The following is an 18,155-nucleotide window of genomic DNA, read 5'->3' as shown; positions in this document are numbered from 1 at the left end:
GGGTCTCAGACTCCAGGGTCTCGGTCACCCTGCACACCAAACCAGGGACAGCCCTCTCCCTGCCCAAACCCAGTGGTTGCCAGGCCCTACCCCTACCACCTGCAAGTGCCTGCTCATCTCCACTGTCACTGCTTGCACCTCACTGCAGCTACCACCAGCATGAGCCTCTATCCCCTGGTTTAGCTGCTTCTGCCTGCTCAAGTCCATGTGCACAGGACAGCCAGGGGAGTCCTTAAAAAGGACAAGTTAGATCATCACTCTCCTACTTTAAACCATCCAAGAGCTCTTGTCTCTAGGAAAAGACCCACACAACTGGCTCTGGTTTTCTGTACCTTGCAGTCTGGCCTCTGCCCCCTCCTCTTCAGGCATTTTATCCTCCTACTCTTCTGCCCTTGCTCCATCTTCAGCCCCAAAAGTCTTCTGATACCCAAATGTGCTGCTGGCCCAGAGCCCTTGCCCTTGCTGTTTGTGCGCTCTAGAATGCTTTTCTCCAGCTCTTCATGAAGTTGGAGCTTTTCACCCTTCAGATCTCTGCTTCAATGTCATCTCTCTGCAGATGCCTTCCTGGATCACCTCGTTTAAAATCCTTTCCCCCTCTCCCCAAGGAGTAGATCCATATAAGGGAGTCAGTATCCATGCACACATCCAGTTGTCAGCATTTGGTCAGAAAGGTATCTGTACATAATCTCTTATTGATTCTCATTCTCTTGCTAAGTTCCAGCCTCCTAGAGCCCCCCTGGGTCCTGCAGTAGGGTTCTCTTCCATGCTTTTTTCACCTGCTCTGACCTGCTGCCTGCTTATTTAGGGCTTGTTCTATGCTCACATGAGCTTCCCAGGACATCAGTTGGATCTGTTCCCTGTGGTTACCGAGCACCTACCACATGCCAAGCACTGGCTGGTGGGCACTAACTTGTTAAATGCAACTTGCTCTACCCAGGCAGGCAGATGCTGTCATCATGCCTTCTTCAAGATGAGGCACAGAGACGCAGAGGGATGTGCCCTGGTCACAGAGCTAGGAGAAGCTAGAGCTGTGATAGAAGTGTCCTTGCCTGCTCTGCAAGGTCCTGCTTGCTGTACCCACCTCGTCACCAGGCTGTTCTCACCTGGTGGCAGATAGCACATTCCTGCTTCCTGCCCCTCACATCCCCTCCTGTGAGGCAGGCAGTGTCCCCTCCTGCCTGCCTGCCCCAGCCTCCTCCCAGCACCACCCCCTGACCTGTACCCCTTCACAGTCCCCCTCCCCGTTCCCCTCCAGAACCCACCTCAACCTCCCGGGCCTCAGAAAAGCCAGTCAGCACCCGCCATCTCTGAACGCTACCCTAATAGTTCTTAGAGTCAATTCACTTTTTCAGAACCGTTTCCTATTATTCCTATAAAAGGAAGACCAGCCACAAAGAGGAAACCATAAAAGTGAAGAGAGTGAAAATAAAGTTAACTCCTGTGGTGGCCTGCTGGATCCCTTGTGTAACAGTCAGAGGCTGGTGAGGAACCAAGGTCACACCTACGCCACAGGACACTGTCCTCTGACCCGACAGGTCCAGAGCTTACGGAGACGGGGATGGCTGCTATGAGTGTCCCAGTGTACTGTGCTGTCTGTGGCACTTTGGGAACCACACGCAGGCCCTGAAGGAGGGAGGAGGGAGGCGGCAGGGTGGCTGCGGTGGTCGCCTCACCTGCCCCAGCTGCTCACACGCTGTCTGGAACTCGGCGCGCTGACACAGGTCCTTCACACGCTGGAACTTGGGTAGGAAGTTCTCCTGGGCATCCACCTTGCTGCTGTCCCTCTTGTGGAGCAGTTTGCTGTGGGGGACGGGGCAGGGCCTCAGCGCTGGAGGAGGCCTGGCACTGTGGTTCACCCTCACTGTGGAGGATGTGGACCAGCTGACCAGAGCTGCTGAGTTTCAGGACTTAGAAACTGGGATTTTATAGGAAACCCCCTGAATGGCATGAGTTGGCGATAAATGAACAAACCATGATGTTATCCAGGCTGGACAAAACATGTCAAAGGGCACATACGGCCTCTAGATGCAAACTGTGCGTCAAGCACAGGCCACCGAGTTACGGGCTTTAGGAATGGCCTCCACGTCAGAACATTCTCCCTCCTCCCCTCCCACCAGGTCTTCAGCGCCCTTGAACTCACCCTCTCTCCACCAAGAAGGAGTCCCGCCAGACCCTCATCTTCTTTTTCAAGTGAAACCTGGAAAACAGGCGTGCTCCATCTTCTTCTCTGGGGGTCTCTCCCTAACATCCTCCTGTTCTTGGGCAGGAGTTATTCCCACAGCCAGCCTGCTCCACAGTCCAGATGCCAGACTGGGCAGTGGTCAGGTGAGTGGCCCCATGCCCCAAGCTGTGGGTCTGAAACTGCGGCTGTGCATGTGCATCTCAGTGCCCGGAGGGATGCGGCAGTGGTCTGGACTTCCAGTTAATTACGCTGTCATGGGGAATTTTTCCTTTGCTTCATTAGAATTGGAGCTGTGGTCCTGGAGTGTGCGCTTCGTGTAATGCCACGCTACCCTTTCCCTTTGCTAAATGGGCACACCAAGGCCAAGAGCACATTTCCCACTGTGCCCTGATGCCGAGGGCTCTTGGCCTCCAAGGCAGTGTCTGCCCCCACGCATATGCATGTACACTCTCATACTCACTTGGCCTCTAACTGGGAGGAGGAGGCTCAGTGTGAACTGATAGCACCCCCAGGCCTAGACTCTGGGAGGCAAGGAGGAAGCCATCAGAGCAAGCCTAAGGTTGAAGTAACGCCTGGGCCCAGGGGCCTGCTGTGCAGTGTCAGCACTGGCCACGAGATGTCGCTTCTGCCCGCCTTTCCCTGCTGTGGCTCAGCTCCCCCTTCCCACCTGTTTTTTGATCACCATTTCGGTTCCCTTCTGGCTCCTAGGACACCTAGGAACATGTTCCCATCACACTACCCGTCATTAAAAGCAAAGAGTCTGAATTCCTAGAGCTGCATCCAGACTTGCTGACAGGTCACCCAGTCTCTCTGGGATTTAGATTCCCAGATGGTAAAATGGAGATAAAAGGAATGCCTACTCCCAAGTTACTGTGAGAATGGAAATGACAGCGTCCCCTGCAAAGCACTTAGAACAAGACCTGGCACACAACAGGGGCTCAATTAGAGCGAACTCCTATGGTTATACTGTTGCTATTGTTATTTCCGGCTGTGTGTAAGCTTAGCCCCACAGGGTCCTCAAGTCCAGGTGAGTGCCCAAATCTTAAGAGGGACCCTCTTCCTCTCCTGTAGCAGGTCGGTGGTCAGCACGGGGCGGGGGGGCATAGAGCCCCGCCTCCAGACCCACATCACATGGTCAGCCTTAAATGTTTACAGGCTGGGAAGCCCAGTGTCCCTTCCCTTGGACCTGCCCCACTCCCTCCTCACCGGTTCACTGGCCGCTCCATGTCCAGCAGCTTGAGGATGGATTTCCCATCCATGTCTGTGGGGATGTCCAGGCCGGCGATGTCCAGGATGGTGGGGGCCAGGTCAATGTTGAGGACGATGTGGGGATTCCTGAGCGGACAGGGAGAGCAGGGACTTGGCCACCTGGCCTCGCTTAGGGGAGAGGCAGCTGGAGGCAGAGGGGTCACCAGGGACTGTTGGCTGTAGGTGAGGACTCTGCATTGTGGTACCTCAACCCTCAACAGTTCTCCTGTGGCCCCAACTCAAGCCAGCCCCTGCCCTGCATTCAGCCCCTTGCCTTCTAAGCCTCCAGACACAACACAGTGCTGGGTGGACCCCCTGCTCCACTGAAGGAGGGCTCTCCATCAGGTCTTCAGGGCACATACCGCCCCTTGCTGCCCCTCTGGAGCTGGGCACAGCCTGGCCTCAGGCTCTCCCACCTGTCATGTGAGTGGCCCCCTTGCTGTGCCCTCTGCCTTAATGTTCTTTCTGCAGAGATCTGTAGGACAGCGACTTCACCCTGAAGTTCTTTCCTCAACTATTACCGAGGAGTTAGCCGGGCATGGTGATGCACATTTGTAATCCCAGGTCTCTGGGAGGTTGAGGCAGGAGGATCCCAAGTTGGAGCCCAGTGTGGGCAACTTAATGACTTGCAAAGTGGAAAAAGGGCTGGAGATGTAGCTCGTTGCAAAGGCAGCTCTGGACTAAATCCCCAGTATTGCCCCCCCCCCCCCCAGTTAACACACACACACACACAGACACACGTGAGCGTGGTGCAGCTGGACTTGTGGTTGGCCAATAGGATGGTGAGGGATGCACTGTCCCTGTGTCTCGTGTGACAGGGCATGTCATCTTCCCAGCTTTGAAGAGCAAGCTGCCATACGTGTGCCCCCAGTGAGGACCCCTGCGACAGTTTGGGAGGCAGGCTGTCAGGTTCAAGTCCTCCATGTGCACTGCCGCAGTCTGCCAGTGCGGACTGTGCACCTGGACCTGAACAGTGGGCCCGGCCTCTGACCACAGAGGAGCCGGCAGTGCGGGCGCTGTTTCACATTGCTGCATTTGTGGTGACTGCACTGCAGCACAGACCCGGTGCAGAGCCCTTCCTAGGACCCTGTTGAGAATTTACCATAGATCTGCCGCTCCTCCTGTCTCCTGTCTCCTTTGTGGTGCTTTCAGTATGGTGTATGTGACAGGCACAGTGCCTGCTGAGGGCAAGACAGATGCATTCCCCATCCCTTCCCAGTCATTCAAGAACCTTGCCTCTCTCCAGCCCAGTGCTGGTGAGTGTTGCACAGGCTGCCAAGTGTGCGAGGGGCTTCGGGGAAGGTGGGCTGAAGCTGCATAGTGCAAGGGCTCTGAGGCCCACACAAGGTACAGAGGCTTCAGTTTGCAGGCGTGGGAGCTGGAGAACACTGTGGAGGGGGAGGCATGATCCTGCATGCCAGCAGCCAGCTAACAATGGAGCTGAGGTCCCACCTGGCCAGGGTGGGAAGGATGCCGGTGGCTTTTCCCAGCCAGCATGCATGGCTTGTGTTGGGTCAATAGCTTCTGACTCAGGCCTTGCCCAGGTTCCACTGCCTGATGTGCTTGGCCTGGTCTCCCAGGTTTTCTATCACCCCTGGCTACAGTGAGAGGTGCAGGGCTACACTCAAAACCAGAACAGTAAGAGCCATCCTTGGGGCTTTTCTTCCAACCATGTTTGGTTTCCGAAGCTGGATGGCCAAAAGTTTGAAGCTGCTGATCTGATCCTGCTATCAGCAAACAAACGGCTGTTAGAAGGTGAAGCCAGCTCAGAGAAGGTAAGGCTGAGAGATGGAAAGCGAGAGCTTCTTGATGGCATCATCCTTGCAAATGCTTCCTCCTCTGGGGACTGGAGAAGTGAGAGCATATGGCAGGGGAGCTGCCTTTCCAACCTCCCTTCGCTTGGGCTGGTCTCCCTGATACCCCAACTGATCCTCGGCAGCTGCAGCCACGATTACTGGCTTTGCTCTGATCTCCCCTGCCCCAGACAGAGCACTTTTGCTGTCAGCAGCGTCATTGCAAAGGTTAAGCCAAGGAGAATGGCTGGCTGAGGGCTGCGGTTCACGTGGTCCCTGGGAAAGGACGGGAGGGACATGGTTCACAGTGCTGCCCCCAGGAGCTGGCTCAGCTGCTGTCAGGGTAACTGGCTGCCTGGCGGAAGCTTGGGCTTCCTCTCCAACAGATGCTAGGAACAAGGCCCTTTCCCACCTGCTAGGAAGACTGGGGAGACGCCCTGCCCTGATTTCCTGGCACACTGCCTCACCACTAACAATCTGTTTCACAGGTGCTAACTGCTCCTGGCTTCTTCCTCATCAGAAGGGTCAGAATCCACCAGGGTGACATAATGGCTCTTTCAGCTGGCACTGCTGTAATCGTGTGCCACCCAGGGGTGTGACTTGGCTGCTGGGCTGCAGTTTTTAGCCCTTAGGAGCCCAGGAGTGGGGGTGATGCACTTACAGAGAGCCAGCCTCCACGTTGGGGCCCCTCACATAGAATGGGACCCGGATATCGAACTCGTATGGCATGGACTTCCCTTTCACCAGGCCAAACTGGCCGATGTGGTAGCCGTGGTCAGCGGTGTAGACGATGTAGGTGTTGTCCAGCTCTCCTGTCTCCAACAGCATGTTGTAAATCTGCAACGGAGGCCAGGAGCTGAGGAGCAGTGGGCCATGGGCCCTGCCCACCACTGACCCAGGAGTGAGTGACAAGGGGCTTGAGCTCCAAGCTGGTCTCACTCATTTCAGGTCACCTCCCAGCAAGACCCCAAGGATCGCATTTATAATGCACCCCCCCTTCCCCAGGTCCTGAGGGTACTGTTTTTTTTTTTTTGGTACCTGTAAGGCAGGCGTTGGAACCACTGAGCTAAATCCCCAGCCCCTCCTCAGGGTACTTTTCATCTTCTATTTCTTACTTCTGGGTTACAGCTCTCTGCATTACAGAAGTTCCAACAGGGCTGGAACTCTTGTTATCTTGTTCCCTGCCTGCTGTGTCCCATGTACACTGACCCTTAATAAATGCCACTGAATGAACCAATGAATGAAAGAAGCCTGATGGGGCCTGTGGCAGGAGTTTGTGCCCTATGACAGCGCTGCCCAGCAGAACTCTGTGATGATGGCAATGTTAAAGGCTGCACTCCCTAGTGTGGTGGCAGCTAGTGCCCGGGGCTACTGGGCATGTGAATTGTGACAAGTGTGACTGAGGAGCCCAATGTAAATGTGATGGCATTTTAATGAATTTGAGTAGCCAGGGAGAAAATGTGTGGTACACATCCACACAATGGAATACGATCCAGCAATAAAAAGAATGAATTTGAACACACACTACACTGTGGATGAACCCTGAAAACACTGTGCTAAGTGAAAAAAAACCCACACACAAATAAACAAAAATCCCAGTGGCAAAAGTCATATACTTTGTAACTCCATTTATGCGAAATGTCCAGAACTCCAAATCCATGGAGACAGAGCCCAGTGGTTGCAGGGGTGTGGTGTATGTGTGTGTGCATGTGTGTGTGTGACATTGAGACGGGCTGGAGTGCCATAGTGAAGTTGATGGGCTTTTGGGGTGATGAAAATGTTCTAAAATTAACTTGGAAGTGACTGCACAACTCTGAATATATTAAAACCACTGAGTTGTACACTTCAGTTGAGTGACTTCAATATTCACCCAATAATGAACATAATTACTGGTATATGAAGTAGATCTCAATAAAGCTGTTAAAAATGTAAATGGGAGAAGTGTAGCCACAAGTGGCTGCCACACAGGGTAGCACAGATCAAGAATGGAAGTTTCATGAAGGTAGAGGTTTGGCCTGGATCATTCCAAGCCTTTTTCCTAGGTCTAGCAGCACCCTGGCATGTCTCTCTCCCTGCCTCCAGCTGACGGCTTTCAGGCACAAGCAGGGAGAGCTCAATCCTAGTGGCTGGGGCTCAGGCCAAGCCCAGGAGGGGGACCTACCGTCTCCATGGAGTCGTCCACGGACAGGAGGGTCTGCAGGCGTTTCCGCTGCAGCATGTTGGTGAACTCCATGTGGATGGGCTTCATGGGCCCAGTGTAGCGCATGATCCAGTGCTTGTCCGGGTTGGGCGCGTAGTTGTAGCTCGGTGTGCTGGTGGCAGATACACAGTGGTCAGGCCGAGGTACTTGGCCTGGGCCCCCAGATGCACCTCGGATGAGCGGCCATCATAGGTGGCTTGCTCTATTTGGGGATGAGGGACATTGGTGTGCCGGGGCTCTGCTAAACACCCTCTCACTGGGAGGTGGAACAGAGTGACCTTGAACCACAAAGGGAGAAAAGCAGTCCCTTTCCTGCTGTCTCAGGCCAAAGCCTGAGGTTGGTGCCAGTCTTTGTGACACTTTCTGGAGTTCACTCATTTCCCTTTTTTAAGAACACAGAGGGCCCCGTTCAGCAGGCCAGCTGGGGTCTCATTTCCCAGAACCACTGTGTGTGTTTCTCAGCTGCTCCAGCAGTGACTAGGGGCAGTCACTGTGGGGGAGGGATCTATACAGTGTCCTTCTGTAATGGATTTTTGGTTTAAAAAGGTAAAGGATGGATTTAAAAATCAAGTACATTATAGTTATGCACATATGGCCCAAATTTTGAGGATGGCATCCAGATGCCCACATCAGGGACATACCATGTTCCTTAACTATCATAATTATCTTTCCAGGGCCGGGGATTTAGCTCAGTGGTTCTGCCGCCTGCTTCGCAAGTGCAAACCCGAGTTCGATCCCCGGTACCAAAAAAAAAAAATAGCTGTAGAATTTAGTGCAATACTTTGGGCCGGGGATTTAGCTCAGTGGTTCTGCTGCCTGCCTCACAAGGGTAAGGACCTGAGTTCGATCCTCGGTACTGGAAAAAAAAAAAAAAAAGATTCACAATTATCTTTCCAGTTGTTTGGACCTCTCATTTACTAAAGAGCTGGTCAGAGGAGTTTGGGACCAGCTCAGGGTCTCACTGAGTGAGGAAGAGAGCCCTGGGCCCTGGGCTTCCTGGTGTGTGGCAGCTACAGTGAAGAATGACAAATACACAGAGACCTTTACTGAGCAGCAACCATGTGCTGGGTAGTTTGAAGGACTCAGCTTTTACTATCGCATTTAATAGAACAGTCTGAGGAGCTGGTAATATTTTCACTCTCCTTGGGTGAGGAAGGAGGGATCTGACTGGCCACAGGCAGACACTGGGCTTGAACTCAGGCAGCCAAGATGCCCACCACCCCCACATTAGCACCAACAGCCCCCAGGGCCAGCCTAGGGCCCCTCACATCACAGGTGCTTGGGCAAAACTGACTGAGAGGTTCCTGCAGGAGAATTAAGCAGCAGAAACACAAAGATGAACTCAGCTCCTGGCCCTGGCACTCTGTATGGTTCCAGTATCGTGTCACTCCATCCCAAACCAAGAGGACCTTCTGTCGCCTCTGCTCAGGCGGACCTAGGGACCTGAGGCACCGAAAACCCCACCAACATGCAGGGTCTCCAGGTGCATTACACCACTACTAGGAAACAGTTCTTCATCCCGAGGAGGGGGCATCTCTCATGGTGGGTCTGATGACGCTGGAGGCCCAGGTCCCCCTCACAGCCCACCCCCGCCCCAGCCAATGATGCTTCTGGATATCAAGGGCTGAGGGGCTGCAGGAGGGAGTGGAAGGACAGGCCTTGCAAGTGCAGGGCCAACTCCTGCCACTTCAGGATCTTAGTGCCCCTAGACATGATGACGCTGCAGCTTTCAGCAGCCTGACGGGGGAGACCGTTGCTATGTGAAGTGGGTGGAAGTTATAGCCTGGAGACTCCTTCTGGACTTCTCCGATCTGTAGCCTCCTGCTGCTAAATCCTCTCTGGCCCATGCTTCCTTTGATTATGAGAGCGCTGCTCTCCCCTGCGGCCAGCTCAGGGCCTGACCTGTGTGTTGAACATTCTCGGGAACAAGGCCTCCTTCCTGCTGAGGACTGAAAGGAGGGCTGCGGGGCGGGGTCAGCAGAGCTGCTGAGCCTTGTGGTGTGTCAGAGCCGGTCTGAGGCTCCGAGGGCCCGGGGGTCCATGATGTGACTTTTGCAGCCTGTTCGCCAAGAGATCCCTTTGAGAGATTCTGAGGCCAGAAGAAGGAGCCATGCCTTGGGGGCCCATGCAGCAAGCCGCCTGCATCAGACAGGGCTCCCGCATGGTCCCTCTGCCTGAACAACCATGCGAACCTCTCTTCTCCCCGGGCACCTGGGGAAGGTCTGGGCGCCCCCTCAGCCCCAAGGGAACAGCCCCTTCTTTCCCTGGGACGGAATTCGGGTGGGTGACTGGGCCCCCAGGCCGTGCCTGAGAGCCGTGAATAGCAGCCGTCCACTCCAGGCTGTAATACAGCCCCAGGGAGGAAAGGGGTGGCCCTGAGCCCACTAGAAGACCAGGGAAGGAAACTCCGTGGGCCAATGGCTGTGTGTCTGCGCTACATATCAGTGTGCTTGTCCACCTGTGTGCTTGCCTGTGTATCTGTTTAACCTGTGCTTTTGTATCTGGTTATCTATGTGTACCTCTGTGTGTTTGTATGCCTGTACTTTTTGGTGTGTTCTTTTTGTGTGTCTGTATGTGTCTGTGTGTACTTGTCTATACGTGCATCTGTGTGTCTGTATAACTAGTTGTTCTTGTGTGTCTGCGGGTCTGTGTGTACCTGTTTGTGTGGATGTGTTGGTATATGTGTATGGTATGTCTGCATGTGTGTGTCTGTGTATGTGTCTGTACTGTGTGTATGTGTGTGCGGGTGTGTTTGTGCTGTGTGGCTGTCTTGTCTGGCGTCTATGTGGCCTGTGTTGGTGTGTACCTCTGTCTACACTTCAGTGTATGTATGCGCATGGCACAGAGAGGGGGAATGGGCAAATGGGTCAGGGTAAGGCGGTGGCAGCGGCATCTGTCAGCTGGGACAAGGGACAAGGGACAAGGCAGTCTTGCTGGGGGCAAGAGAGATCTGACCAAAGACTGCAACAGAAAGACCCAGCGCTGTGCTGCACTGTGTGGTCTGTCCCCTCTTCAGCCCCCCTTGACTGAATGAAATGTCATAATGAAATGTCCTAGCTGCAGAATTTTTGATGTCATTATACCCCAGAGACAAAAGAGCCTTCCAAACTTGCCCCTAATGAGGCAAAGAGGGTTCTCTGAGTAAGCAACAGCAGGTGCTGCTCATTTTCAATTTCTGTAATTTTCATTTCAAAGGGACAATTGAGCAGGCAATGTCAAATGATCTCATCCCACAACTCGGAGCCACGGGGGTACAGCCAACCCCTCTTCTGTAGGAGCTGCAGAGGCCCTCTTTGCTTTTTGTCCCTGGGATGGGTGGCCTGGATCACGGAAGCCAGGGGTGGGAAGGGAGGCTGGGGACCCCACCCCAGGGTGGAGGGGAGCAGGTGTGCAGGAGCCAGGCAGTCTGATGTGCAGAGGCGACAATGCCGGCCTGGGCCTGAAGGTGGCGCTGTGGCCCCAGGAAGGCAGTTGATCCTCTGCGGGGGTGGGGGGTGTGGCATACAAGGTAACACCCCAGTATTCTCCCCTCTGAGCCACTCCAAGTGCTGTCAGAAAGTCATTACAGCGAGGTGGGTGAGGAGGGCAATGTATTCTGATCTTAATGAAAATTAAACACCCTGAATGTCTGGGCAGATTCCAAATTGCCCCGTCCTTGTGGCCCTGGAATGTCACAGAAAGGACTGATGAGTATCATGGCTAAGTGGGAGGTGGTTTGTGGAAATGAAAACCCAGAGTACTTTCCAGAAAGATAAACCAAGCCAGCTGGATGGAGGAGACCTAGAGGGGTGGGCAGAGATGGGACACACCAGTGGGAACTGGATTTGAATCCCAGCTCTGCCATTGAGCAGCTGGGTGACCTCAGGTACCTGTTACCTCACCTCTCCATGCCTCAGTCTTTTCATCTGCAAAATGGGGCCCCACATGTGATGGGCACCCTTAGAGATGGCCCTTAACGGTCCCCACTTCTTGGTCATCCCAACCCTACACAGCGTGTTCTGTGTGACCAACAGAACACGGCAGTGTGATGGGGTCACTTTGAGATTGGGCATATAAGACGGCAGCTTCCACCTTGGCCTCTTTCTCCGAGTGTCGTCCCAGGACCCCGTCGCCACTAGCGTCTTCTTTGGACACTTGTGCAGTCCTGGAGGGGCCCACATGGCACAAACCAGCCAGAGGGGCAAGGCTCGGGTAACAACAGCCCCAGCTGCCACCTCCCCTCAGCCTGAACCCGAGACCCTGAGCCAGGACCTCAGAGAAGTGACTCCCAGATCCCTGACACTCAGACACTTGCTGCTCAATGTCTGAGCACAGCGTTATGTGGCACTGGGTGACTGATACACCTAGGGCCACCGTGAGTACCAAGGGACCGCATGCCATGTGATAAGGCTTAGCACCAAGCCCACCACGGTCAGCAGCTGGGGGAGCTCCGGGCCCCTTCTCTGAAGAACGTTCTTAAATGTAGGAAAGAAAACCCACAGGCTCATTAGGAAGCTTTGCAGTGCAGTTCTGGCCATTGATCGTGGTGGGAAGACCTGGGTCCCAAGTTAAGGACTCCACCTCCTGCTCTGGTCTGTAACCAGGCTGGCTGGATTTGGATCCCAGCACGGCCACAGGCCAGTGGTGTGTTCCTGGGGTCCTCAGCTGGGAGGACTCGAGAAGGCCCAGCCGTCTTCGTGATCCCTAAAGCCCGGCCCTCCCACCTCCAAGCTCCCCCGCGGCTCTGCCAGCTGGGGCTGAGGCTTACATGTGCTGGGACGAGTTGGGGAAGAGGTGTGAGTACTGGGGAGCCGAGTCCTCAGGGCCGTGAGGGGCTGCGTGGCTGATGACCATCAGGACCGGCCTGTGTGGGTACATCTTCTTAGACGTGCGGAAGAAGCTCACGCTGTCGTTGGTGATGAGGTCTGTGAGGTAATCCTGGCGGGGAGAGAGGAGAGCGGTGAGGAGCCGTGTATGTGTACTGAGTGCCTGTAGGTGCCACGCACGGACTGGGACACAGCGGCCAACAAAACCAACCCTGGCCTGAGGAGCCAACGAGTCCAGAGGCCAGACAGACAGGAAATCAGCAAGTGAAAGGTACAGAATGGTGTGGCACTCAGAAGAGGAAGCAGCAGAGCACAGGTTGGGGAGCACTGGGGAAGAACTGCCATCTGTCATTCCTGCGTGAGAGATAGACATTAAAAGAATAGCAGTGAACATCGAGTGCTTATGATGTGCCAAGAACTATCCTGTATTTGTTTGTATTAGCTCACTTAATTCTCATACCATCATAGGAAGTGGATGTGACAACAATTCTTATCTTTCAAAAAGGAAATTAGGGCACAGAGAAGTTTAGTGCATCGTCCAATGTCACACAGCTGCTAAGTGTTGGACCCAGGACTCTTGAGTCTTGGTTCCTCAGTCTGCCATCTTTTCAAGTCTCTGGGAGTTCCATATTGTGGGATGGGCACATCCCTATATCCCCTTAGGGCCTACGCTGGGGACAGGAGCAGACAAACATGAATAAAGAACCAGGATTGTTACAAGATGTGACGAATGAAGGAAGTAAGACAAGGAGATGTGCCATCTGAGAGGAACTGGGAGCTGACATGGGGGAACAGAATTTAGCCGGGCCAGCCAGGGGGCCTGTCTGAGGAGGTGGCAGCTGAGACCTCAATGATGAGCAGGAGCTGGGTGCAGGCACGTGTGTACCCTTGGACCTCAGGCCCAGCTGCGGCTAGAGCCCCTGGGGGATTCACTGACCCTCCAGGCCAGGCCCACCTCCAAGTGCAGGTGCTATAAGCCTGTGTTTCAGCCCAGGCGACAGACTTTCTAAAAGCTCCCCACGGGATGGCAGTGTGTAGCCAGGCTTGAGAATCACTGATCCTGAAGGAGAGAGAGCTTGCCTTGTGTCCTAGGACCAGAGAAGACAGCAGGGTGACAGCTGGCGCCTCAGAAAGAGGGTGACAATGACAGTAGATAAAACAGATGATACAAGGAGCAGCACACATGTGCGCATGCACGCGCGCGCGCACACACACACACACAAACACACAGCACACACAGTCTTCAGAAAACTGAGGCACCAGAAGAACTGAAGGAAAAGAAAATAGCCAGAAACCGAGGGCTTTAAAAGCTCAGCTAAGAGGTCGAGATGTGCATAAGCCACTCTCCCCTTTTTTTTCAGAACCGGGGATCAAACTCAGGACCTTGTGCTTGCCAGGCAGGTTCGATACCACTGAGCTACATCCCTGGCCCCCTAGCCCTTTTAAAACTTAGTAAATCTTTAGCTGTGGATTCCTCCTGATGGTTTTGAGATTTTAAAATTTACTCTGCTTCCTAAAAAGCATCTGCCCCAAAGTATCACTTTCAAAAAGAGAGATTATTATTTTCGAGAAAAAAAAGATAAAAAGAGGGCTTCAGCTTCCATCCTGAAGCCAAGCATCCCACATGTATCCCTGCTGTGATGGCTTCATGCATTTCAGGCACACAGTTCAGGCACATGTGTCCTCTGTCTGCAAGAACAGAGGTGACCACTGGGGTGCCACTTACAGAGCAGATGCACAGTGCAGTGACCAGCAGCAGAGGGGGACAGGTGACTGACAGGACTGCTGCCACACCATGCCATGCTGTGCTGTAGGTTGGTGGTCACTGGTGTGGAAAGTTGTCCACAATACACCGAAAGGGAAAGGCCAGTGGACAGAGGAGAAGGGGGAAGCAAAGCAGACAGGAGAAGCCAAACCCTGACCTCGAAGTTCTGAACATCAAGGAAAAACTTGTAAGGATAGCTATCAAGTGCTAACTGAGGACTGGGAAAAGGAGAGAGAAGGGCAGGATATCACTTGCTACTTTATACTTCTTTATATTTTTCCTTCAATTGTTTTTAATGGAGTGATCTTAAAAATGGGTAAGAAAATGTTTGAGAAGGGGGCTTTGTTGAATCTATTACATAGAATATATTATATAAATCACAGAGTTGGTGCTATAGCCATAGGCATGATCTAAAGGCACTAGCCATTTTTTTCTTGAGACAGCTATATAGTTCAGGGTGGTCTTGAACTCACTATGTAGCCCAGGCTGGCCATGAACTCAGTGATCCTCCTGCCTCAGCCTCCCCAGTGCTGGGATTATAAGTGTGCACCACCACACCCAGCTAGACATGTTCTTAAAGTGACAAAGGGAACCACCAGCTGAAACTCAATGCTTCTGGCCAGTGGCATGGGTGGAAAGAGGATTGTTGCTCTTCACAACCAAGCCATATCCGCTGCTGGGTTCTAGAGCTAGAAAACTGTTGGTGGGTGATTAGTAGACATTTTGAATCATGCTTCCAGGACTCTCCATTCCCACGACAAGAATAACAATGGGAGGAGTTATGGAGTGAAGTGAAAAAGAACAAACCAGAGCCACATGATCAACATGGGCCACACGTGGCTTCATCTGACGATGGCTAAATGTCCCAACATGGAGAAGTCTTATGATGTCACACTGGGTGAGACAGACTGTGGATATAGCGTTACTTATATAAAAGTCTCAGAGGCCAGGGATTTAGCTCAGTGGTGCCGCCGCCTGCCTCACAAGCGCAAGGTCCCGAGTTTGATCCCCAGTACCAAAAAAAAAAAAATGTCTAAGAACACACAGTCTTGTGCAATGTCTGGGATACCTGCCGCTGACATAAAGCAATAAGCACCAAATCTGGGTCCTGGACACCTCCAGGAGAGGCGGCAGGACAGGAGGGGGATGAGGCTTGAGAAGGGACACTTGGGCTCCCATGGGCTCTGTGACATCCTCAGTCCTACACTGGATTCTGCCCCTGCCTCTCAGGCGGGCTGAGAGTTTCAAGTGCTAATAACTGTTAAGCTCCTGCCACTGTGCCCTGCACAGTCGGCTCTTGATAAGATTAAGCCAGGAATTATGATAGCCTGGCGCTTGGCAGGTTTTCTGCCTGCCCGAGAGCTGCTCGTCCTTCTTGGTCCTGCAGTCTTCCCTCCTCTCTGCCTGCTACCCCGACAGCTGCAGCGACATCAGCACATTCCTCCTTCCTCCCTCCACATGGACTGGGTGGGGACGCCACCCCAGCTCCACTGCAGGCGGTGACCCTGGGGAGGCCAGTGAGAACCAGCATCTCTCTGGCCACTTGACAGGGAACAGTGAAGGACTGGGGTCTGGGCGTGGTGGTGGTGACACTGCAGCCTCGTGTGGGAGGGAGACAGACCAGGTCACTGACTGGATTGAGGAGGGCATAAGATGGGACAGGTGGCTCCCTGGCCCTACTGGCTTCTGGTTCGGGTGGCTGGGGAAAGGGTACAAAGTCAGGGGTCCAGGAGAAAGAGAACAGGCGAGGGTGAGGTGGACTGCGTGTGCGTGTGTGTGTGTGTGTGTGTGTGTGTGTGTGCACGCGTGTGCAGGGTTCAGATCTGGACAAGGCGGGTTTGATGTGCGTGGTGGGCCACGGGGGAGGTCTTCGAGATTCAGTCGGGGGGTCAACCAAGTGAGCAGGTGGGAAGACAAGTTGGTCACTACCGCCCCAGGGGAGGCTGTGCCCTGTTCACTAACTGCTGAGGCCAGCCCCGCCCCCACACCCAGGCCAGGACAGCCGGTGTGAGCAGGACCAGCCCTTGCCTTGCACACTTCCAGCATGCCTGAGCAGGTGGGCTACAATGCCAGGGCTTGGCACTCTGCTTCTGCCAGGATGTGGAAGGGACCGCTGGAGAGAGCCGGGTGGCTGGGATACCTGCTCTGGGGCCTTCCTGGAGGCATCCCCAGTTGCCACCCACTTAACCACGTCTGCAGGACTGCTAGCCTGTGTTCCCCAAGCAGTCACCTGACCATGGCTGTGTACGCAAAGCAGAGTGGGTCAGTCCCTCATCTGTTTTATTTGCTAAAGAGACAGCTGATGCCCTCACTTAGCACAGATGAGCGGTGTCTGTGTCTGTGCAGGGCTGGGATGGTCCTGTCCCTTGGGTGCTTTCTCCTGTTCGGGGTGGATGTTCTGGCTCCTTCAAGATTGCTCTGGCTGCTGGGAAAGTGACCAGAAGGACAAAAAGGCACAGGTGAGCCCCAAGGTGGCTCTGCTGATGCCTCCCAGGGGTTGCTCACGCTCTTGTCCCTCGGAAGCCTGAGTTTCTGCCTTGTTTTACTTGCTTGAGACAAGGAGTCCCCCCAAATTTCACAGGGCATCTCCCCAAACTGGAGTTCCCTTCTTTCCAGGCCTACCTTTTCTGCTGGGGAAGCCCCGCATGAGTTCCAAGGGTTCCTTTAAGCCTGGGCCTGGACACCAAGGGCTTCACTGCCCAGCCCCGGTGTGAGGGGTATGTGTGTGGGGTGGCAGCCTCCACTGGAGCTGCTTTCTTCCCTAGGAAGTCAGTCATTGAAGTCAGCCATAAATACAGGGCCTCCCTTTCCTGAGCCACTGGCTTCCACAGGCAGCAGAGTTCTCTAATTTCCACTGCAAATCACAGTGGTCATCCCTCAACCTTGGGCTTCCCCAGAAGTTTCTGAAGAGATTTGCATCTTTTCCAGGAGAAAAGAGACTTCACAATGGGTCCAGAGTCAGACAGAGCGGGTTCAAACGCAGCTTTATCCCTGCTAGCTGGGTGCTCCAGGCCTGACACTGTTGAACGCTCAGACTCTGCACCCAGCAAGTGGGCTAATGAGCTGTCCTGTCTTCAGACGGTGGGGTGAGGGCCCAGAGCACGGCACTCAGGAAAGCCCCGGACCCCAAAACCCATCACCAGCAGAGGCTCACACTGTTATCCATGAACTCGACTGATCAGCACCGAGCTTCGAGAAGAGGATATTGTACTCATCTTAGAGGGAGAAACGGAGGTCACAGATTAAGCAATGCGCCCACAGCTTAGCACCAAGTCCTTTCTATTTTGGGGCATCTGGTCCACCTTTTTATTTCCCACAAGAGAATTACTAGTGAGAGGTCGTACGCGCTAGGTAACAGCGGCTTTGGGCAGGGATCAATGACACCTTCCTGTGAGTGCAGCGGGGAGGACTGAGGCACGGAAGCACGTGGTCGCGTCTGTGCTCTAGGAGAGCAAGTTTTCATTTCATGGGTTTTCACGTGTCATGAAAATTATTCTTTTAGGAAATTTACTGTGATTAGAGAGAAAACAGGAGATCGACTCTCAACACAGTTCTAAGCGTAGAGCTCGGGACTGGCACCGTAAGCACAGCGTGGTTCAGCAGGACTCTGGAGCCTACTCACTGCATAGCTGCAACTTTACACCAGCTAACCAGCAACTCCCCGTCCCTCTGCTCGCCAGCAACCACCCTTCTTTCTGCTTCTGTGCAGTTCATGACTTTAGATTCTTCAGTGAAAGGGGACCCGGGCGTGGTGGCCCACACCTGTAATCCCAGCACTTGGATCACTGCAAGTAGTGATCTCGCTGTGTAGCTCAGACTGGTCTTGAACTCATGGTGATCCTCCTGCCTCAGCCTCCCAAATGCTGGCATTACAGGTATGTACCACCATGCCCAGCAGGAGTAGCCTCTTTTTAAAAGCAGAATAACATTCTACAGTTTGTATATACCACGTGAAAATTACTCTTGATTTTTACTTTGACTTTTTAAAAAAATTTTTTTAAAATTTTTGGTACTGGGGATCATACTCGGGTCCTTACGCTTGCGCAGCAGGCGGAGAAACCACTGAGCTAAATCCCCGGCCCTACTTTAACTTTTTAAAAGCTAGCTGAAAGCACAAAAGCCATTCTTGGGCTGGGGAGTGTGGCCGGGGAGGTGTTAATGC

General features: G+C 53.6%; 1 protein-coding gene across 17 annotated transcripts in view; it reads right to left on the bottom strand.

The window, feature by feature from the left end:
• Positions 1-18,155, bottom strand: part of Sulf2 (sulfatase 2) — a 98,453-nt gene that overhangs the window by 13,409 nt on the left and 66,889 nt on the right. For all 17 annotated transcript variants that reach the window (XR_015446073.1, XR_015446074.1, XM_004858086.4 and 14 more), the window contains 6 exons: positions 12,171-12,340; positions 7,385-7,535; positions 5,885-6,060; positions 3,389-3,517; positions 2,141-2,197; positions 1,674-1,800 (listed from right to left, as the gene is read on the bottom strand). Coding sequence is in view for 15 of the 17 variants with exons in the window: in XM_004858086.4 (XP_004858143.2) it covers positions 1,674-1,800; positions 2,141-2,197; positions 3,389-3,517; positions 5,885-6,060; positions 7,385-7,535; positions 12,171-12,340 (810 nt within the window). In the remaining 2 variants the exon portion in view is untranslated. The remainder of the gene's footprint in view (positions 1-1,673; positions 1,801-2,140; positions 2,198-3,388; positions 3,518-5,884; positions 6,061-7,384; positions 7,536-12,170; positions 12,341-18,155) is intronic.

This window comes from Heterocephalus glaber, unplaced genomic scaffold (assembly GCF_053883595.1).
Source record: "Heterocephalus glaber isolate CG9 unplaced genomic scaffold, H.glaber_assembly_v1.0 deba00001673, whole genome shotgun sequence".
Classification (NCBI taxonomy): domain Eukaryota; kingdom Metazoa; phylum Chordata; class Mammalia; order Rodentia; family Bathyergidae; genus Heterocephalus; species Heterocephalus glaber.
This window is presented reverse-complemented; position numbering and strand designations above follow the sequence as displayed.